Raw genomic sequence first — 22,751 nt, 5'->3', positions numbered from 1 at the left:
TAGAGAAATTGAGAGGGAAAGGGGGAGACAGAGGGAGAGAGAAAGAGAGAAAGAGACCTACGGTACTGCTTCACAGCTCATGAAGTAGGGATCAGGGGCTTGAATCTGGGTCCTTGCATGTGGTAACATGTGCACCATTGCCCAGCCCCCAATACAATTTCTTTTCTTTTTGATTTTTTTTCTTTTTCTTTTTCTCTCTCCCCCACTCCCAGCTCTATACAACTCTGGCTTATGGTGGTGCTGGGGGGTTGAACTTGAGACCTCAGAGCCTCAGGCACCAAAGTCTGTTCTCAGAACCATTATGCTATTCCACTACCACCCCACCTTAAGAACTCTGAAATAGTGACCCAGGAGGTGCTGCAGTGGATAAAGCGTTGGACTTTGAAGCATGAGGTTCTGAGTTTGATCCCTGGCATCACATGTTTCAAGTGCTCCTCCCAATTAATAAACACATAAATCTTTAAAATAACCCATAAAGAACTCTGAAGCAGAACTACACACCCCCAGAGTGATGGCAGTCAGAATGTGCAGTTCTGTGACTTGTGGGAAGCCCTGATTTGGAAGTAGAGGAGCCAGACTCCCCAGAGCAGGAGTTAAAGACCAGTTTTTGTGTCCCTGCCCAGCCCACCCCACCACTAGGTGTCCTGGTCCCTGAGCCTCTGTGCCCTCATCTGTCATGGGGACTTTCATGAGAAACAGGAAAGTTCCTCAAACCCAGTTGTTGCTCTGCATTGCTTTGTTCCCAGGCCTTCTCAGGCTGTAGGGAGTTCATAGTTGCAGTGTGTTTATGTGTTTGTTATGTGTTATGAGAAAGAGATGCTGGGGGTGGGGGGAGCCTAGTTCTTCACATATGTAAGTCCTGCCCTCTGCTGCTCTACCCACTGCACCACCCCCCACCTCCAACTATTCTGTCTATGCACGTGGTGGTGGTGGTGGTGGTGGTGGTGGTGGTGGTGGTGGTGGTGGTGTGTGTGTGTGTGTGTGTGATTTCTCTGGGGCATTGAGCTCTGGCTGAGCCTGGCCTACTCCAAGACTGTGCACACAAGGCTGGCCGTACAGACTGAGCCAATGAGTCTGGAACCCAAAATCTGAGCTGTCTTAATCCAGGCAGACTTGCTGGAGAAGGTGATAGTGAGTTCAGCCATGGAGGGTTGGTAGGATTTCATTGGGGAGAGGTGAAAGCTTCATGGTGGTGAAAGGGAGGCTGGGGAATGGGGAGGAGGGGGAGCGAGATGTGGAGATAAGTCTGGGGGTAGGCGAGTCTCTGGAGCTGTGGGCTTTATTTGTAAAGAGAGCTCCCATTTGTTTGTTGGTTTAGTCAGCCAAAATACAGCAATGCAGCACAGGACTTGAAGGCCCTCAGCCTCACCTGTGCTGGAGTGTCATTCAGCTTCTCTCTCTTTCTTGTGAAGTAAAATACATCTTTGAAAAAAGACTGAAAAGACAGCATAGCAAGACTCTCCTGCCTGAGGCTCTGAGGCCCCAGGTTCAGTCGCTAGCACCACCATCAGTCAGAGCTGAGCAGGGCTCTGTTCTCACTTCTCTATTAATTTTTTGTTATCTTTACTTATTGGATAGAGACAACCAAAAATCAAGAAGGGGGAGACAGAGAGAGAAAGAGACAGAGAGACTCCTGTAGCCCTGCTTCATCTGAAGCTTCCCCCTGCAGGTGGGGACCAGGGGCTTGAACCCAGGTTCTTGTACACTGTAACGTGCACTCAACCAGGTGTGCCACCACCTGCGCCCCCTTATTTCTCTCTAGATAGATATAGATATATAGAAAGATTTATAGAGAGAGAGATTATCACTGGGGCTCGGGGCATACATGTTTCCACCATTCCCTGCAGCCCTTCCCCCCCTTTTCATTCATTCTTTTATTTATGTATTTATTTTTGGTAGAGGTGAGAACAGAGAGAGGAAGAAAGAAACGACGAGGAGGAGAGACACTTGCAGACCTGCCCCACCGCCCATGGAGTGCTCCCCTCCCCCAGAAGCTGGGGGCTGGAGGACTTGAGCCACCTCCTTGGTAACATGTGCCCCTCTACTGGGTGCTCTGCCACCCAGCCTGTTTCTGTCTTTTTATCTGAAAAGTCGACCCATAATGGTAAAGCTGATGAGAAAAAAAGGGAGGGATGGAGGAAGGAAGGGAGGAAAAAAGAAGAAAAGGAAAAGAAAGAGCAGAAATGAGAGATTCCTGGGGGAGTTGTACAGTAGTAGCACAGCGGGTTAAGCACACAGGGAACAAAGCTCAAGGACTGGAGCAAGGATCCTGGTTCGAGCCCCCAGCTCCCCAGGGGGTCACTTCACAAGTGGCGAAGCAGGTCTGCAGGTATCTGTCTTTCTCTCCCCTTCTCTGTCTTCCTCTCCCCTTCTCTGCCTTCCCCTCCTCTCTCCATTTCTCTCTGTTCTATCCAACAACACCAATAACAACAACAATAATAACCACAACAATGATAAAACAACAAAGGCAACAAAAGGGAAAAAAATGTCCTCCAGGAGCGGTGGATCCATGGCGCCAGCACTGAGTCTCAGCAATAACCCTGGAGGAAAGAGAGAGAGAGAGAGATTCCTGAGGTCCCTTCTCCTGTGGGGATCCTGGGGACAGATGAACAGACACACCTGCTGGGAAGTGTCAGCAGGAAACTGAGTCCCAGGAGGCAGCTGAGAGGGTGACTGAGGAGGTCCCAAGTGAGGTGGGAGCAGGCCTCCAGGCAGTGGTTTGGGGGACTGTGCTCTTAGAATGGTGCAGAGGGGTGAGTGAGAGGGGCCTCAGGATGCAGTGGAGGGGCCTGGTTGGCCCCCTGGGCCCCCTCCATCCCAACCTTAGCAGGGCTGCATCTCCCTAGACTATGGCAGCTGCAGGCTAACACACACACCCACACACACACACACACACACACACGCTCACGTCCACACACATCCACATGGCGTTCTCCTGCCTTCCGGGTCCACTGAATCCTGCGTCACTGCCCTGACCTGACCATGGGTGTGGGTGGCAGATCGGGGATACAGCCAATGGAGGGAGAGGCCCTATTCCTCCTCACAAAGCAACTCCTAAGAGACCCCCAGACCCCTGACTTCCCAGAAGGAAAGACAGCAGGCCTCCAGCCTGGATGCCAGGGTGTTTGTTCCTCAAGGTGGGGGGGGTCATGACTGCAGCTTTAGTGGGGAGCCTTCACCCAGTGCCTAGGCCCCAGTTGCCCTGCTAAGAGGGTAAGGGCTGTTTTGGGGTTCAGCCTTTCCCTGGGCACTCCTGAGTCTCACCCAACTAGGTTCAACTATCAGTCCTCTTGGGTGGGGGATAGATAGCTCAATGGCTGTGCAAACAGACTCTCATGACTGAGGTTCTGTCAAGTCCCAGGTTCAATCCCCTGCATCACCATAAACCAGATCTGAGCAAGTGTTCTGGTTAAAAAAAAAAAAAAAAATCAAAACTATCAGTCCCCAAAGGCCTGGAACCCAGACCACCTGGGGCCACCATCCCCCACCTTGCTGGCTGCTGACCTCAGGGGCTTCTCTCTGACCCCTGCAACCAACTCTGCCACCCCACACACTGGGCAAACCTCCCACAGAGGCCTTGTTCCAGCAGTGGTTATGGGACACACACACACACACACACACACACACACACACACACACGTGCAGCTCAGCATTAGAGCACAGGACTTGCAAGTCTGAGGCCCTGAGTTCCAACCCCAGCACTGCCTCTGCCAGAATGGTGCTCTTGGCTCTGTTAATAAATGAAGAGCTAAATATTCTGGAGGAGATAGTGTGGAAGTAGTTCACTAGACTCTCACGCCTGAAACCCCAGAGGTTTTGGGTTCAATCCCTACTGCCACCACTAGCTGAGCAATGCTCTGCTGTCAATCAGTCTGTATGTCTGCTTGTCTCTCAAATAAGTAAGTAGGTAAATAAATAAATAAATAAATAAATAAATGAGTCGGGCAGTAGCACAGCAGGTTAAGGGCAGGTAGTGCAAAGCGCAAGGACTGGTGTAAGGATCCCGGTTTGAGCCCCAGGCTCCCCACCTGCAGGGGGGTCACTTACAAGTGGTGAAGTAGGTCTGTAGGTGTCTATCTTTCTTTCTCCCTCTCTGTCTTCCCCTCCTCTCTTGATTTCTCTGTCCTATGCAACAACAACAGCATCAGTAACAACAACAATAATAACTACAATAATAAATAAGGGCAACAAAAGGGAATAAATAAATAAATATTAAAAAATTAATAAATAACACCTCATTTGGATAACCCCCCTGGGCAGGGGCCAGCTGTGGCTCCCCAGGACTTCAGATCTAGGACCCCCCCACCCCCTGAATTCTAACACTCATTCTTCCTTTTTTTTTTTTTTTTGAAGAATTTATTTATTCATGAGAAAGAGGAGGAGAGAAAGAACCAGCCATCACTTTGGTACATGTGCTGCCAGGGATCGCACTCAGGGCCTCATGCTTGACAGTCTAGTGCCTTAGCCACTGTGCCACCTCCTGGACCACTCATTCTTCCTTTCCAAAATGTTCTTCTGGTTTGCTCCTTCCTCTCCTGGTAGACGGGGTATGACTTCCCCAGCCTTTCTCTGTGCCTCCTTCCCCCCACAGCCCCTACACACCTGCCTTACCCTCCCACTCTGCCCCTTTGTCTCTAAGTCCAAACCGAGTGTGGCCTCCTCCAGGAAGAATCCCTGCCTCCCCCTGCCCCAGCCCCCCATGCAGGGCATGGTTTTATGTGCACATCCCATGCCCTAGCCAGGCTCGTGTGCACAGCTGACCAGATCAAGCACTGCACAACCCAGGGGGCATCATTCACTTAGACACTGCCAAGGATGATTTAGGGCAGGTTTGGGTAGGCCTGTCACTCGTGTGTGGCTCCTGTTGTGGGGGGCCTCCACTGGAGACCCTGGAGCCGGAGAACAAGGCTTCCTGGGAGCCAGGTCTGCACAGCCCAGCTCCGAGGCTCTGCGAGGCCTCTGGCCACTTCCTGAGCCAGCAGCCTGGGAACCAGGGGCTAGAGAGGGACTCTGGTGACGGGGCTGGCGGGGGTGGAAGCAGGCTCTGTTCTACTCTTCCTGGCAGCTGAGTGCAATTGAAAAATCCAAGACGAGGCAAATTTACAGCCCCCCTGAGCAGTCCCGGACCCCCGGCCGGCACGAAGGCCCAGCTGCTGGAGTCACACGGAGGGGGGCTCTTTCCTCCCTTCCCGGCGGCTCCCGGAGTTCAGCCAGTGGTCTGGACCTTCTGTGCTGAGACGTGAGGTGACCGGGGACGTGGAGGGGGCGGGGGGGGGGGCATCCTGGCCTCTGGTGATCCGGGAAGGGGACGAGAAGGCAGAAGGGAGGCACGAGTAAAGTTCAAGTGACGGTCGAGGCTGTTGTGGAGAAACTGAATCGGGGTCTGCCTTCTGGGCCCCAAGAGAGCCAGGAGGGGCAGGCATGCACCTTAATGCCCTGGACAGCTGTGAAAGGGGATAATGGGAGGCAGGGCAGGGCGTAGGAACTCTGCTCACCCGATAGTGTGCGCAATTTGCCGTATGCAAGGACCCGGGTTTGAGCCCCCGGCCACCACCTGGTAGTATCATGTGAAAGAGGAAGCTTCCTAAGCAGTGGGGCTGTACAGGGGTGTCTCTGCTCTCTCTGTCTCACCTTCTATCAGATCGGGGGGGGGGTGTTCTGACAGGCACAAAGACGGGCAAAGCTCAGGTGACAATAAGAGCCAGGCTGGTGGCCTGAGCTAGGCCTCTTGCTGTCACTTGCACTGGACAAGTAACGTCTCTGCCCCTACCCCCAATTCTGTAGAATTGGGGGGGCATGTGGGATAAGACAGGCCTGCTGGGGGGTGATCAGTGTTTTTTTTCCCCTCTCTTTTAAGATTTATTTTATTTATTACATATGTGACAGCAAGTTTCTGGGGGGGGGGTTGTTTGTTTGTTTTTGTTTTTGTTTTGCCTCCAGGGCTATTGCTGGGGCTCAGTGACTGCACTGTGAATCCACTGCTCCTGGAAGCCATTTTTCCCATTTTTGTTGCCCTTGTTGTTGCTATTGTTGTTATAGCTGTTATTGTTTTTGTTGGATAGGACAGAGAGAAATTGAGAAAGGAGGGGAAGACAGAGAGGGGGAGAGAAAGATAGACACCTGCAGACCGGCTTCACTGCTTGTGAAGTGACCCCCCCCACCTCCTGCTGGTGGGGAGCCAGGGTGCTCAAACCGGGATCTTTACGCTGGTCCTCTGTATGACTAGAATACTACTCAGCACTGGCTTCTGGTGGTGCTAGGGATGGAACCTGTGCCCTCAGAGTCTCAGGTAGGAAAGTCTTTTGCAGAACCATTGTGCTATCTCCCTGCCATAAGAGAGTGAATTTCATGGGGCCAGGTGGTGGCATGCCTGGTCAAGTGCTCACATTACAGTGTGCAAGCATCCAGGTTCAAGCTCCTGGTCCCCTCCTGCAGGGGGACAACTTCATGAGTGATGAAGCAGGGCTGCAAGTGTCTCTCTGTCTCTCTCCTCTTCCCCTCTCAATTTCTCTCTGTCTCTATCCAATAATAAATAGAGTGAGTTTCACATGAGGTAGAGAGGAGAGACAGATAGAAACCAGACTACCAACCCTGTATATGAGGCTCTGGGGATCGAACCTGGAACCTGGGTCATGAAAGCTGGGTGCTATGCTGACTGGCTGATCCTCTGCTCTCTCTCTTCCTGCTGGCCTCACCTTGGGGCAGAGCCCGCTTCTCCCGTGTGGTCTTTACGTCTCCCCATCATCTTTCTCTGCTCCCCGAATTCTCTCTTCCTCCCTTCCTCCCTTCCTTCCTTCTACAGATTGAAGATGAGTGGCCAGAGAGAGGAGAGACACTACTGCACTGCTGTATTGGTGAATTTCTCCTGTGCTTGATGCTCCCCTGTGGGAACTGGGTGCTCAAATGGCCTCCTCAGGGATGGGTAAGCCTGTGCTCTACCTGCAAGGCCCCTCCCAGAGCCATTGACTCCACCCTCCTCAGAGGTAAGCATTAGAATCCCGGCAGGGGAGGTCACTCTGCATTGGTCTCTGAGGTTGCCAGGGGTCCAGAGAAAAGGGGGAGGCTCCTCTGGCGGACTTGCCTTCTGCTCCTGCCCTGCCCCCACAAGCCTTGATGGGAGGAAAAAGAGCAGAGGTGAGTGGGTCCCTCTTCAGGAGGGCCAAGGTGGGGGGGGCTGCAAGTGGGGGTGCCTCCCAGCTTCCCCCTCCAGCATACCCACACGCAGCCTCTCTCCACCTGGAGGGAAGCCCTGCTGGGAACCAAGGGGACGTGTGGCCAGTCAGCTGCCAAAACAAACCAGCGCACTGGGCCGCCTGCCGCCACCTCACTGGGCCCCAGCCAGGAGCTCCGGGAGAGCTCATACGTGCGGGGAGACACAGAGCTCCTGCAGGCTGCTTAGTCCAGGGGGTGGGCAGGGTGAGGAGGCCGGGGTGTTGAGACTAGGTGGAGAACAGTGCTGGGGCCAAGAGATCAGGGCTCTCCAGTGTCTCTGACTGGGCCCCCCCCAAGCCCCTCTCCCTCAGGACTCCCTCTATGTCAGCTGCCAAAGGAGCTCAGGCCCTCTCCCCTCCTTTCTGACTAGCAAACTCCTACTCATCCTGCAATACCTAGGACACAGGTGAAACTGTTTCTAAAACTCCCCTGAAAGTTAGTGGTTTCTCATTTCCCTTTTATTTTACTTGTTTATTGGATAAAGACAGAGAAATCAAGAGAGAAGGAGGAGATAGAGAGGGAGAGAGACAAAGAAACACCTGCAGACCTGCTTCACTGCTTGTGAAGTTTTCCGTGTGTGTGTGTGTGTGTGTGTGTGTGTGTGTGTGTGTGTGTGTGTGTGTGATGGCGGGGATACCAGGGACTTGAACCCAGGTCCTAGTACACTGTACCATGTGTGCTCAGCCAGATGTGCTTCGACCCCGCCTGTTTCCCATTTCCTCATCTCAGCCTCTCTCCCTCTTACTGAACCCCTGGCATTCTGACCCCCAGCAGTCTCCCCCTTTCCTGCCACCCCCACCCCCTGCCTGGCTGCCAGCAGTGAGTGACCTTTAGATGGCAGCTTTGAGACCCTTGGCCCTGTGCAGCCTACGGGACAGCACTGACATCACAGCTTGAAGCACTCAAGTCCACACCCTCTCCCATCAAGGAAGGGCTCAGGTCCACGGTGCATTGTCTCTTTGTCCAACCTGCTTTTTCAAAAGACTGTGACCCCACAGATTGATTTTAAAGTCTGCTGATGGGCCTCCACCTCCTACTGCTAAACATTGCCTTAGATGACTCAGCCAATGGGGGGGAGAGCAGAGCAGCCCACAAGAAGTCAAACACTGGAGTCAGGCGGTAGCGCAGCAGGTTAAGCGCAGGTGGCGACAAGTGCAACGACCAGCCTAAAGATCCTGGTTCAAGCCCCCAGCTCCCCACCTCAGGGGAGTTGATTCACAGGCGGTAAAGCAGATCTTCAGGGGTCTGTCTTTCTCTCCCCCCTCTGTCTTCCCCTCCTCTCTCCATTTCTCTCTGTCCTACCTAACAATGACGACATCAATAACAACAACAATAACTACAGCAACAATAAAAAAACAAGGGCAACAAAAGGGAAAAGAAATAAATATACCAGGATGCTGGCCAGGCTTGCCTGGATTGAAGACCCCACCAATGTGTCCTGGAGCTCAGCTTCCCCAGAGACCCATCCTACTAGGGAAAGAGAGAGGCAGACTGGGGGTATGGACCGACCAGTCAACGCCCATGTTCAGCGGGGAAGCAATTACAGAAGCCAGACCTTCTACCTTCTGCAACCCTCAATGACCCTGGGTCCATGCTCCCAGAGGGATAGAGAATGGGAAAGCTATCATGGGAGGGGGTGGGTTATGGAGATTGGGTGGTGGGAATTGTGTGGAGTTGTACCCCTCCTACCTTATGTTTTTGTTCATTAATCCTTTCTTAAATAAAAAATTTTTAAAAAAGCATTTCACCTACAAAAAAAAAAAAGAAAGAAATATTAAAAAAATTTAAAACAATTACAGAGGGAGTTGGGCGGTAGTGCAGCGGGTTTAGCGCATGTAGCGTAAAGCACAAGGACCCGTGTAAGGATCCCAGTTTGAGCCCCTGGCTCTCCACCTGCAGGAGAGTCGCATCACAAGTGGTAAAGCAGGTCTGCAGGTGTCTGTCTTTCTCACCCCCTCTGTTTTCCCCTCCTCTTTACATTTCTCTCTGTCCTATCCAACAACGACTACAACAATAAAATAACAAGGGCAAGGGGTCGGGTGGTGGTGCACCTGGTTAAGTGCACATGTTATAGTGCACAAGGTCCCGGGTTCAAGCCCCTGGCCCCCACCTGCATGGGGAAAATGTCACAAGTGGTGAAGCAGTGCTGCAGCTGTCTCTCTGTCTCCCTATCTCCCTGGCCCTCTTGATTTCTGGCTGTCTCTATCCAACAAATAAACAAAGATAATAAAAAAAAGGGCAACAAAAGAGGATAAATAAATATTAAAGAAAAAACAATTACAGAAGCCAGACCTTCCACCTTCTGCCTCCCACAATGACCTTGTGTACATACTCCCAGTGAGTTAAAGAATCAGAAAGCTATCAAGGGAGGGGATGGGATACAGAGTTCTGGTGGTGGGAATTGTGTGGAGTTGTACCCCTCTTATCCTATGGTTTTGTCAGTGTTTCCTTTTTATAAATAAAAAAAAAAATAGGGACTCAGGCAGTAGTGCATCGGGTTAAGCGCAGGTGGCACAAAGTGCAAGGGCTGGCACAAGGATCCTGGCAACAAAAGGAAAAAGAAATAAATATAAAAAAAATAAAACAATTACAGAGGGAGTTGGGCGGTAGCGCAGTGGGTTAGGCACATGTGGCGCAAAGCACAAGGACAGGTGGAAGGATCCAGGTTCGAGCCCCTGGCTCCCTACCTGCAGGAGAGTTGCTTCACAAGTGGTGAAGCAGGTCTGCAGGTGTCTTTCTCTCCCCCTCTCTGTCTTCCCCTCCTCTCTCCATTTCTCTCTGTCTTACCCAACAACTACAATAAAAAAAATTAAAAAATGAAATTAAAAACAAGAGTGTAGTGCTCAGCCCTATGGGGGGGGGGTGCAGGGGTGTCCCTATCTCAGGACCTCAGGGTACTGGATCCATCAGGCCCAAGGGACCAGCAATCAAAGCTGAATGCTGGGCTCCACCCCAGAGCCTGGCATCCATCTTTTTTTTTTTTTTCCTACTAATTTCTTTTATATATATATATATTTTTTTTAATATTTATTTATTCCCTTTTGTTGCCATTGTTTTATTTTTGTTATTGATGTCACTGTTGTTGGATAGGACAGAGAGAAACGGAGAGAGGAGGGGACACGAAGGGGAGAGAAAGACACCAGCAGACCTGCTTCACCCCCCTGCAGGTGGGGAGCTGGGGTCTCAAACCAGGATCCTTATGCCGGTCCTTTCGCTTTGTGCCACCTGCGCTTAACCCGCCTGCTGTGCTACTGTCCGACTCCCTTTACTAATTTCTTTCATAAGAGAGTATTATATAAGGAAGAACAAGACTTTGAGGTAGTGCAGTGGTTAGAGAACTGGACTTGCAAACATGAGGCTCCAACTGAATTCCTGGCACTGCGTATGACAACCATGCTCTGCTTCTCTCCCTTCAATTTAATTCTTTCCCTTTTTTAAGGGAGGAAGCAGCCTGCACACTACTCCTGCACACAGCACTGGAGATTGTGTCTGGAGCCTCAGTTACCCACATCCTGTGCTCTGCCAGCTGAGCTGCCTCCCTGGGCTAAGCTCTGCCATGCTTACCCTACACCTCTTGACCTGCCAGTATATAAGAGCTCTACCAGAATTCTGGACACTTCCAGAATTGAGCCTGGTTCCCAGGCCTGGACACTAACCCCATGTTGGTGACCAAGCCTGCAGTGCAGTCACACTCAGTGAAGGTGAAAAACTGGGGATCCCCTCCTCCAGCCTCCCAGAACACTTTGGAGTTTCCAGTAGGAAACTGGGGGTGAGGGGGCCAGGCAGTGGTACACCTGGTTAAGGGCTCACATTAGCTTGCAAGAACCCGGGTTCAAGTCCCCAGTCCCCACCTGTAGGGGGAAAGTTTCACGAATGGTAGAGCTGCAGGTATCTCTCTGTTCTTCTCCCTCCCCTCTCAATTTGTCTCTAATAATAAATAAAAACTTAAAAAAGAGAATGCCTGAGTGTCTGTGGTCCCAGGTTTAATCCCCTGCATCACCAGAAGTTAGAGTTGAGCAGGGCTCTGGTAGGGGAAAAAAAAGGGTGGAGGTTGGGGTGAAAAAGAGCAAAGTGGATAGTAGACTGCTTTGCTCTGTGAGTGACCTGGGGTTGAGTCCAGCCCCCACTGCACTGGGGGAAGCTTCAGTTCTGATTTCCCTCTCTGCATTATCTTGGGAGGTGGAGGGGGGTGGGAGGGAGGGACACATAGTGGCCCAGGAGATGGCACTGTGGATAAAGTATTAGACTCTCAAGCATGAGGTCTCGAGGTCTCATTCTTCAGCATCACATGAGCCTGAGTGATGCTCCGGTTCTCTTTCACTGCTCCCATAAACAAAGAAATATTATAAAATAAATAGATAAGTAAATGAAAATAATAGTTATGGGAAAAGACCTTCATGCCTGAGGCACCAAAGGTCCCAGGTTCAATCCCCTGCACCATCAGCCAGAGCAGAGCAGAGCTCTGGTAAACAAGATAAAACAAAAACAAACAAACAAGACAAAAAAAAATTTATTGGAGGTAGGTGGTCACACACCCCCTTAGTGCAGAAGACCACAGTTCCAGTTCACGGACATGGGGAAAGACCCACAAGCAGGGGCCGACAGGACACAACAGCCCCGCGCACCCCGAGTTCTGCGGGCTCTGTCCCCAGGGATGTGGCAGGAGGCCCGCCACGGCGCCTGGCACAGAAGAGCCACCTCTGGCTCGGCTACTGGGGCGCCACCCTGAAGACTCGGATGTGGATAGCCGAGTTGTTGCGGTTCCGGATCACCGGCTCCCGCGTGTCCGTCTCGGGCTCCAGCTCGTCTACCAGCTCCACTGTGGAGGTGTTGGCGGCCACCTGCAGGGCCCCGAAACTGCCCGCCTGCAGCTGCAGGGCGATGTTGATGGCGCGGTTGATGGCCAGGCCCAGGCCGTGGATGTAGATCTCGCTGCAGGCGCTCTGGCCCCGGGCCCCACAGTCCAGCAGCTTCTGGCAGCGGGCCAGCTGCGCCTTGAAGTCCGTCTTCATGTTGACATACACGTCGTTGGGCCTGCGGGGCAGGCGGTGCGGGAGCCGCTTCCGGAGCGTGTACTCCACCGGGTCCAGCTCGGCCTCCACTGCGCCCCGGGGCTCGCGGCTTTCTGCCATGTTGGGCGGGGGGGGGGGGGGGGAGGGGATGTGTCCTGGCACAGGAGAGGGGCGAGGTCAGAATGGACAGACAGATGATAGGGAAGAGCTCAGGGACAGACATGTGGCAGGGAAGCAGGTGACAGGGAAGGCCAGGTGGTGGGGAGGTGACAGGTGATGAGACAGACAGCTGACAAGAGGACAGGAGTCAGGGAAAGGGCACAAGCGACAGGATGGACAGACAGATGACAGGGAAGAGCTCAGGGACAGACAGGTGACGGAATGGAGAGATAAGGGGGCAGACAGACAACAGGGAAGAGCTCAGGGACGGATACAGGCGACAGGGAGGTGACAGGCGGCAGGGAAGGGACGGGGCTCCTCTGCCTTCCCACCCCGGGTCCCACCCAAGGGTGACGCGAGAAGGGTGTCTCTCCCCAGCCGTGCACGCCCCTGCCGGCACCCCCAGACCTCCGTTCTCTCTCCGCCCCGCCGCCCCTCCACTCCCGCACTTACGCTCCCGGTTGCCCGCAGCCCCTCGAGGCCGCCCAGGCGCCGCTCCAGGCGGTGAGAGCAGGAAAGCGAGCGCCCTGTTGGCCCCGGGTCCTACCAGGAGGCGCAATGCGCACGCGCGCCCCGCCCCGGCCCTCCAATCGCCTTCCAGGCACCCGTTGTTCCCGCCCCCTTGGCTGAAGTGCGCAGGCGCGCGAGGAGGTGGAGTACCGCGAGGCTTCCGGGATGGATGGGATCGCCCACGTGTGCCGGGGGGGCGGGGCCGAAGGCGGGGCCCGGGTTTGGCGCTCCCGCCCGCAGATGGAGAAGGCGGCTGTTCTGAGAGGTCCGTAAGGGGTTTGTGAGCGGCCATGGCGGCCTCCCGGTCCCGGACTTGGCACTCCTCAAGACTCATTTTTATTTTATTTTAAAATACATTTTTATTAGGCAGAAGTTGAAAAACAAGATCAGAAAAGAAAACACAAGTAGAATTCCTGAAATGGAATTGGCGTATTGCACCAAAGTAAAAGACTCTGGGGTGGATGGGTGGGGAGAATACAGATCCAAGAAGGATAATAAATGACATAGTGGGGGTTGTATTGTTAAATGGGAAACTGGGGAATGTTATGCATGTACAAACTATTGTATTTACTGTTGAATGTAAAACATTAATTCCCCAATAAAGAAATAAATTTTTTTAAAAATACATTTTTATTTATTTCAATGAGAAAGAGATACAGAGAGCCTAGAGCCCTGAGCCCTGCCCATCTCTAGCTGATGGTGGTGCTGGGGATGGAACCTGGGACCTCAGAGCCTCAGGCAGGAAGGAGAGTCCTTTTACATCACCGTTAATTCGTTCTTATTTTTAACTTTTTTTCCCCTTAAGATTTACTGATTAGAGGCCAGGCGGTGGTGCACCTGGTTGAGAACACCACATCACCATGTGAAAAGTCCTGGGTTCGAGCCCCTGGCCCCCACCTGCAGTGGGGAAACTTCACAAGTGGTAAAGCAGGGCTGCAGGTGTCTCTCAGTCTGTATTCCTCCCCCATCACTCTCAATTTGCCTCTGTCCAATAAATGAAATTTAAAAAAAAAAGATTTACTGATTAAAACAACAACAAAAAGCTGATACAGTGTCTTTTGGGACAAAATGGATGGAACTGGAGGTGATTATAGTTAGCAAAATAGGTGAAAGACAACTCTCCCAGACAGTTTTACCCATCTGTGGAACCTAGAGAACTGACACACATCAACTTACAAAACAAAAGCAAGCTGTCTCTAAAACTTATGAGAGCATTACAGAAGTTTGTCAAAGGGAGGGTGGTGGGCCCAAAACTTGGGTGATGGTTGCAGTGTGGAACTATATGCTGCAATCTGACAATCTCTGAACAACGATTAATCATAAATACATATTTTAAATGGCTTGTAAAGCAGAAACCCATAGTTTCTGATTGCCTCTTTGATTCATTGGTTGTTCAGGATATGCTTATTAATATCCACATATTTGTGAATTTTGACTTTTCTTGAGTGATTTCTAATATCCTACTGTTGGTTAATGCCTACTTTTCACCTCTGATTTCTTCATTGTTTTGTGGACTCATAGGTGATGTATTATGGAAACTGTCACATGTACAATTGAGAGAAATCTACTTGATTTTTTAAGTTTCTTATTGATTTATTAATGGATAGAGACAGAAATTGAGAGTAGAGGAGGAGATAGGGAGAGAGACAGAGAGACACCTGCAGCCCTGCTTCACCACTTGTTAATCTTCCCCCCCTGCAAGTGGGGACCAGGGGCTTGAACCCCGGTCCTTGTGCACTGTAACTAGGTGTGCCACCACCGCCTGGCCCCTTAATCTACTTGTGTTGAATGGAATGTTAATTCATCATTTAGATCCTCCTGATCAAATAATGTCGTTTAAGACTTTAAAAAAGGGGCGGTGGGGGGTGGGGTTAGTAGCATAATGGTTATGCAAAGAGGCTCTCATGCCTGAGGATCAGAAGTCCCAGGTTCAATACCTGCACGACCATAAACCGGAGCTGAGCAGTGCTCTGGTGTCTCTCTCTCTCAAAACTAAAATAAATAAAATATTTTTAAAAAGAAAGAAAAGGGGGAGAGAAATGAATTTATAAGAGGGGATGAAAACTCCACTCTGGCACGTGTGATTCAAGGAATCAAACCCAGGACCTCATATTTGACGGTTAAAGGTTTCACCCACTGTTCCAGTTCCTGGATGGCTGCTGGGATAACCCTCCTCTGCCCCAGGGGAAAAAAAAAAAAGCCCTAATTAGGGCTAATTGCTTCATACTCCCAGGCTGACACATTCTCAACCAGCCCAATTACACCGCAGCGACCGTGCACCCCCTAGCGGCCCAGGGAAGGAACTCGAGGGTGGGGACTCTCCAAGGTCTGTGGACAAAGGTTTCCCCTCCACTCAGAAAAGCTCAGCTTGTGCAGAATTCCTTGCTCTGGAAAGGCGACAGACCTGCACTGGGGAGCTTTAACTACTCTCTGCTTGCGTCCTACCCAAGCCTCAAATGGGGTTAATTCCACTCTTTCCATGGACCAGAGAAACTCAACACCACAGTCATGCAAACTGTAAAGCTATGTGTGTGAGCTGGTATATATATACACCAGTGGCCCATAGACCCTGTCCAGTTGCTAAGGGAGCAGAGAGGTCAAGTTTGGTGACCTTTGAGCCCTGTCATTTTCCTTTAGTTTCTGTCTTATAATGGCCACAAATTTGGAGGCACTGGTTACATGGGAGTGTAGCTAACCCTATGCTACCAGGGAAGAGACCTCTGAGCCAAATTCCAGTGAACAAACAGGAATTCCCCAGGGAGCCAAGGAGCCACCTAGAAACATTCAGCAGCATTCCTTAAAGAATGTGAGCAAAGGGGCTGGGTGGTGCCGCACCTGGTTAAGTGCTACAATGTTCAGGGACCTGGGTTCGAACCCCGGGTCCCCACCTGATGGGGAAAAGCTTCACAAGTGGTGAAGCAGTGTTGCAGGCAGGTGTCTCTCTGTCTCTCTCTCTATCACCCCCTTCCCTCTCAAATTATGGCTTTCTCTATCCATTAATAAATAATTATAAAAAGGTTTTTTTAAAAAATTAAAAATAAAAGAATGGGAGCAAATAATCTAATTGTCCAGCTCCAGGAACCTGAAAAGCTGAGGAAAGCCAGAGGTGATGAGTAGGAATCAGAAAGAGCAAAAGTCAGCGGCATTGTGTGTGTGTGTGTGTGTGTGTGTGTGTGACACACACCACACTGAAAACTGCAAGTACTGATATCGAAGAAAGCAAATCAAAGCAGCTCTAGGAAAATGCAAAGGCATTCCACATCCAAGTGCTGGAAGTCTTAACAGAGAAAAGATATCACTTCTCTCTGTCTTTATCCTGCTGTCAAATGCCATCAGACATGAAGCTCCAATGAAGTCGCTCTGGTTAAATACATAAATGAATCATTGGAAACAGAGACCCTGAGCTCAGACATGGCTGTGTACACAGTCTGGTCAAGGAAGGGACACAGTGCAGCTGGCCTGACATGAGTCAGCGGGAGGGCGGGCTTCCTCACAGTGGGTGAAAGTCGCCAGACCACCAGGCAGAGAATGTACCTCAGCCTGTGCAGAGAAAAATGACATAAAATGGTCGGTTTAAGATGAAGTGTAAAACGACAGCACTTTGAGAAGAAAATATATATAGAAGGGGAAAGCCCTCATGCTAGCTCAGCGGATAAAACATTGGACTCTCAAGCATAAGAACCTGAGTTCCATCCCTGGGGTATTGATGGTACTCTGGTTCTTTCTCCACATTTCTAAAAAATAATTAATTTTATCTTTTCTTCTCTTTTTTCCCCCCTCCAGGGTTATCGCTGGGACCTGGTGCCTGCACTATGATTGAACCCACTGCTCCTGGAGGCCATTTTTCCCCTTTTGTTGCCCTTGTTGTTTCGTTACCATTGCTATTATTGTTGTTGTTACCATTGGTGTCATTGTTGTTGGATAGGACAGAGAAATGGAGAGAGGAGGGGAAGACAGAGAGGAGGAGAGAAAGATAGACACCTGCAGACCTTCTTCACCGCTTTTGAAGCGACGCCCCCTACAGGTGGGGAGCTACGGCTCAAACCTCCTGCACTGGTCCTTGACCTTTGCGCCATGTGGGCTTAACCTGCCTGGCCCCTTCATTGATTAATTTTAAAAATTCTTCATAACAGAGGGCCAGGGTAAGAGTTCTTTTACATGACTTCAGCCATTCAGGAAAAAATTTGATAAGCTGTACTTCACCTGAAAGGTCACTTTAATGGGATGAAATGTGAAGCCACAGACTTGGAGGAATTCTTTGCCAAGTGCACATCCAACAACAGATTTAATTCAGGCTTTCAGAGGACTCTCTAAACTCATGAAAACACCACAGTGGAGAAGTCCAGGGTTCAATCCCCAGTAGCACCAACAGCCAGGGAGAGATCTCAGTCTTTCAAAGCGGCAGACTTGCATGCCTAAGGCCATAGGATCAGAGGTTCAGTCCCCAGCACCACCTTATGTCAGAGCTGAGCAATGCTCTGGTAAAAACAAACAAACAAACAAAATGGGGGCTAGGGTTGATACATCCAGTTGAGTGTACTTGCTACCACGAGCAAGTTCCCCACCCTCAGGGGTGAAGCTTCATGAATGGTCGGTATCTCACTCCCTCTTTTTCTATTCATTTCCCTCTTGATTTCTTTCTGTCTCTATTCAATGAATAATACATATATAAAAATTTTTAGGGGAGCTGGGTGGTGGCACAGTGGGTTAAGTGCACATGGTGCGAAGCACAAGGACCAGCGTAAGGATCCCAGTTCAAGCCCTGGGCACCGTGAAGCAGGTCTGCAGGTGTCTATCTTTCTCTCCCCCTCTCCGTCTTTCCCTCCTCTCTCGATTTCTCTCTGTCCTATCCAACAAAAACGACAGCAATAACAACAACAATAACAATAACAAGAATGATAAACAACAAGGACAACAAAAGAGAAAAAATAAAAATAAATCGTAAAAAACTGAAGAGGCCAGGATGGCACAACTGGTAGAAGGCACACATTACCACATGCAAGGATTGGGCTCAAGGCCTGCTCCCCACCTGCAGAGGGGAAGTTTCATGAGTGGTGAAGCAGGTCTGCAGGTCTCTCTCTGTCTCCTCCTTCCTTCTTGATTTCTGTGTCTCTGTCTTTAAAAAAATGGAAGCATTTGGGGGTGCTTTTTAAATGTCTTTCTTTTTTTTAATTATTGGATAGAGACAGAGAGAAATTGAGATGGGAGGAGGAGGCAGAGAGGGAAAGAAACAGAGAGATACCTGCAGCACTTCAGGTGGGGACCAGGGGCTTGAACCTGGGTCCTTACACACTATAATGTGTGCTCTTAACCAGGTGTGCCCCTACCTGGTCCCCTGAGTTTGGGAGGTATTCATTCATAAGATTGGTGGTGTTTTGTGGTGATCAGAAAAATGTCTAGGAACTTAATTTTTTTTTTTTCAGTTTGGATTGACAGTTCAATATTTAACTTAAATTGATTCACAGGTCTAGGGATATTTCCCAATGGAAGAGCTAGTGGACTTGTATTCCTAAAGCCCCAGTGTCAATTCCCAACTGAGATGATACCATCATTTCTCGCATAAAAAATTTATTAATAAGGGGGGCCTGGTGTGGCCTGGGAGCTAGTAAGAGTAGATGAGGTGTTGGACTTTCAAGCATGAGGTCCTAAGTTCAACCCCTGGCAGTGCATGAGAGTGATGCTCTGGTTCTCTCTCTTCCTCTATTGGTAAGAAATAAACACAGAAATAAATACTTAAGATAAAAATGAGGTCTGACAGTTGGTGCAGTGGCTAGGACATAGACCTCTCAAGCATGAGGTCCTGAGTTGGATCCCTGGCAGTGCATGTCCCAGAGTGACGCTCTGGTTCTCTCCATCTCCTCTTTCCTCTCTCATAAACAAACAAATAAATAAATAATAAAGAAGGCTGGCAAAAGAGTTCACTGCTTTGTCATGTGTGTGACCTGGCATTGAAGGTAGCTTCAGTGTTGTGATCTCTTTCATCTCTTCATCTTGATCTGACTCTATCTTTAAACACAAAAGGCATGCCTGAGGCTCTGAGGCCCCAGGTTCAATCCCTGGCGTTATCATAAACCAGAGCTGAGCAGGACTCTGGTAACAAAACAAAACAAAACAGACAAAACTAACTGGTTTCATTATCCATCACTTTGCTCAAACTTGTAGTTTCTCAAAACCCATCAGTGACATTAGGTCAGGACAAGAGGCCCAGGGCTGGATGGCTCCAAGGAGGAAGGAATAACATGGCTGCAGGGAAAGAGTGTGACAGAGGCAGCAAGGGCCAGCCTGGACAGGTCTGCTGGCACAGGACTTCTATGACAGGCCTTCCAGGGCTCAGCCTCGGGGACAGACATGGGGGGGGCAGGAATGACAACCAGGTGAGGCTGGCATTGCCAGGAGAGGGGAGTGACCCACAGTGCCACAAGCAGCAGGCAGGTCACAGGAGAATTGGGCCTGTGGGAGCAGTAGCACAGAGGTCCAGGTTACTCCACAACAAGTTCCATCCGCCCAGGCAAGGAACCCTGCTCCTGGCAGAGAGTGACTAAAGGCAACAGACCCACAGGGTCATGATCCACCACGCCCTGGCTCAGACTGTGTGTCTCTTCAGCTTCTCAGAAATGTTTTCAGACTTTGATGCCCAGATAAATAATCTCAGGGCTGATGTTTTATCAGATGAGTGAAGGTGGGCCCTGTAATAAACTGATTAACTCTAACACTGTAGCCTCTCCACCCCACCCCCACCCCCTCTTGCTATTTCAGTGAGAAATCTGCCATCAGTGAAGCACTGGACTCTCAGGCATGAGGTCCTAAGTTCAATCCCTGGCAACAGAGTGATGTCTGGCTCTTTCTCTCTCTTCTTTCTGATGATTAAATAAATGGAAGGAAGGAAGGAAGGAAGGAAGGGAGGGAAGGAGAGAGGGAGGAAGGAAGGAAGGAAGGAAGGAATCACCCATCGGGAAAGAGGGCAGAGCTTGGTTACAGTGACTGAGCCCTCAGCCCTCTCTTTCACCTTGACTGATCATTCAGTCAGGTCTGTTTGGTGCAAATGCTCACATGCTTAAAAGACCACACGGTGATACACCTGTCTGAGCAGGCATGCTACAACGCTCAAGGACCTGGGTTCAAGCCCCTGCTCCCCACCTAGCAAAAGGCAGATTTCATGAGAGGTGAAGCAGATCTGCAGGTGTCTCTCTCTTTCCCAATTGATCTCTCTCTTCCTTTTTAATTTCTCTCTATATCTATGAAATAAATAAATAACCACAGACTGAGACACTTTAGAGTGTCACACCAGATGACACAAAAGTATTCTCGGTCTCACTGTGTACAGCCTTGTTTTTTTCTCTGTGGCACTTCTTTCAGCAATTTCTTTCTTGGGGTCGGGCACTACGAAGCATAAGGATCCAGGCAGGGATTCCGGTTCAAGCCCCCGGCTCCCCACCTGCAGGGGAGTCACCTCACAAGCAGTGAAGCAGGTCTGCAGGTGTCTATCTTTCTCTCCCCCTATTTTGTCCTCTCTCAATTTCTCTATGTTCTATTCAACATCAACAATAAAAGCAACAGCGATGGGAAAAACCATCCAACCAGAAGCACAGTAGATTCATAGTGCAGGTACCCAACCCCAATGATAACCCTGGAACCAAAAACAAAAAGAAGATATTCCTTTCTTTCTCTCTTTCTTTTCTTTTTTTTTTTAATATTTTATTTATTTATTTATTAATGAGAAACAGAGGAGGAGAGAGAGAGAACCAGACATCACTCTGGTACATGTGCTTCCAGGGACTGAACTCGGGACCTTATGCTTGAGAGTCCGATGCTTTATCCACTGTGCCATCTCCTGGACCACTCTCTCTTTCTTTTCAACCAGAGCACTGTTCAGCTCTGGCTTATGTTGGTGCTGGGTATTGAACCTGATACCTCAAGCCTCAGTGATGAAAGTCCTTTGCATCACCATTATGCTGTCTCCTCAGTCCATTCTATCCAGGCAGGTCTGGTGATGGTAAAGTTCAGTTTTTGTATATCCAGTGCTATTTTTATTGATCCTTCATGGTTGAGTGATAGTCCTGCAGGGTAAGGTATGTGTGGTTGGCTGCTATTGTTGGTTTTTTTTGTTTTGTTTTTTTGTTTTAATTTTTTTATTTAAGAAAGGATTAATTAACAAAACCATAAGGTAGGAGGGGTACAACTCCACAAAATTCCCACCACCCAATCTCCATAACCCACCCCCTCCCCTGATAGCTTTCCCATTCTCTATCCCTCTGGGAGCATGGACCCAGGGTCATTGAGGGTTGCAGAAGGTAGAAGGTCTGGCTTCTGTAATTGCTTCCCCGCTGAACATGGACGTTGACTGGTCCATACTCCCAGTCTGCCTCTCTCTCTCCCTAGTAGGGTGGGTCTCTGGGGAAGCGGAGCTCCAGGACATGTTGGTTGTTTTTTAAAATATTTATTCCCTTTTGTTGCCCTTGTTTTATTGTTGTAGTTATCATTGTTGTTATTGATGTCGTCATTGTTGGATAGGACAGAGAGAAATGGAGAGAGGAGAGAAATACAGAGGGGGGAGAGAAAGATAGACACCTGCAGACCTGCTTCACCGCTTGTGAAGTGACTGCCCTGCAGGTGGGAAGCCGGGGGCTCTGACTGAGATCCTTACACTGGTCCTTGTACTTGGTGCCACCTGGGCTTAACCTGATGGACTACTGCCTGACTCCCAGCTGTTTTTTTTTTTTTTTTTTTTTTTAAACACATTGCATGTACCACTCTTCTCTCCTGGTCTCCATGGTTCCTGCTGAAAAGTCTGTTGCAAGTCTGGATGTGCTGCCTTTAGAAGTCACTTTTTCAGGGCCTGGTGTGGCTCACCTGGTTGAGTGCACATGTCATAATGCGCAAGGACCTGGGTGCAAGTCCCCCAGCCCCGAAAGCTTTGCAAGTGATGAAGCAAGGCTGCAGGTGTCTCTCTGTCTCTCCTCCTCTCTATCTCCCCTATTCTCTTGATTTCTGGATGTCTCTAATACATAAAGATATTTTTTTTTAAAGCGGGGAAAAAAAGAAGTCTCTTTTCCCTTTTCTCTGGTAGCTTGCAGAAAAAAAATATATATATATATATATTTTTGTCCTTGACTTGATAGTTTCACAATGCTAGGTGTATGCCTATTTGGGTTTAGGAATTTTGGAGTTGTCTCTGTTTCCTGGACATCTACATATAATCAAAAAGATTCTAGGTCTGAGTGATTTGTCTTTTTTTTAATATATTTTATTTTATTTATTTATTCCCTTTTGTTGCCCTTGTTGTTTTATTGTTGTAGTTATTATTGTTGTTGTTGGATAGGAAAGAGAGAAATGGAGAGAGAAGGGGAAGACAGAGAGGAGGAGAGAAAGATAGACACCTGCAGACCTGCTTCACCGCTTGTGAAGCGACTCCTCTGCAGGTGGGGAGCCGGGGTTCGAACCGGGATCCTTATGCTGGTCCTTGTGCTTTGCGCCACCTGCGCTTAACCCGCTGCGCTACAGCCCGACTCCCGTGATTTGTCTTTTCTTCTTTTTCTCCCCCCCCCCTTTTTTTCCAATAGAGCACACAATCTGCCATGCAGGAGGACTGAGTTTTGAGCCCCTGGCCATCATATGGGATGGGAGAGCACCAGGGGAAGTTTCACTTCATTACTTTTTAAAAAATTTTATTTATTATTTATTTATTTTCCCTTTTGTTACCTTTTTTTTTTTAAATTGTTGTTGTAGTTATTGTTGTTGGATGTCATAGTTGTTGGATAGGACAGAGAGAAATGAAGAAAGAGGGGAAGACAGGGGAGAGAAAGATAGACACCTGTAGACCTGCTTCACCACCTATGAAGCGACTCCCCTGCAGGTGGG

At 49.6% G+C, this 22,751-nt stretch overlaps 1 protein-coding gene and 1 long non-coding RNA gene across 2 annotated transcripts; one reads left to right on the top strand and one right to left on the bottom strand.

Annotated features, from left to right (window-relative positions):
* Positions 1–6,925: 6,925 nt before the first annotated feature.
* On the top strand, positions 6,926–10,844 carry LOC132532985 (uncharacterized). Its single transcript, XR_009544881.1, has 3 exons — positions 6,926–6,983; positions 7,524–7,618; positions 10,652–10,844. It is a non-coding gene; the product is annotated as an uncharacterized LOC132532985 (long non-coding RNA).
* Positions 10,845–11,704: 860 nt separating this feature from the next.
* POP7 (POP7 homolog, ribonuclease P/MRP subunit) lies at positions 11,705–12,387 on the bottom strand. The gene has a single exon (XM_007534805.3). The coding sequence runs from the start codon at positions 12,342–12,344 to the stop codon at positions 11,922–11,924; it is 423 nt and encodes a 140-aa protein (XP_007534867.1). The 5' UTR covers positions 12,345–12,387; the 3' UTR covers positions 11,705–11,921.
* Between the last annotated feature and the right edge of the window lie 10,364 nt (positions 12,388–22,751).

This window comes from Erinaceus europaeus, chromosome 15 (genome assembly GCF_950295315.1).
Source record: "Erinaceus europaeus chromosome 15, mEriEur2.1, whole genome shotgun sequence".
NCBI lineage: Eukaryota > Metazoa > Chordata > Mammalia > Eulipotyphla > Erinaceidae > Erinaceus > Erinaceus europaeus.
Note: the sequence above shows the minus strand (reverse complement) of the source record. Positions and strands in the feature narration are given on the sequence as shown.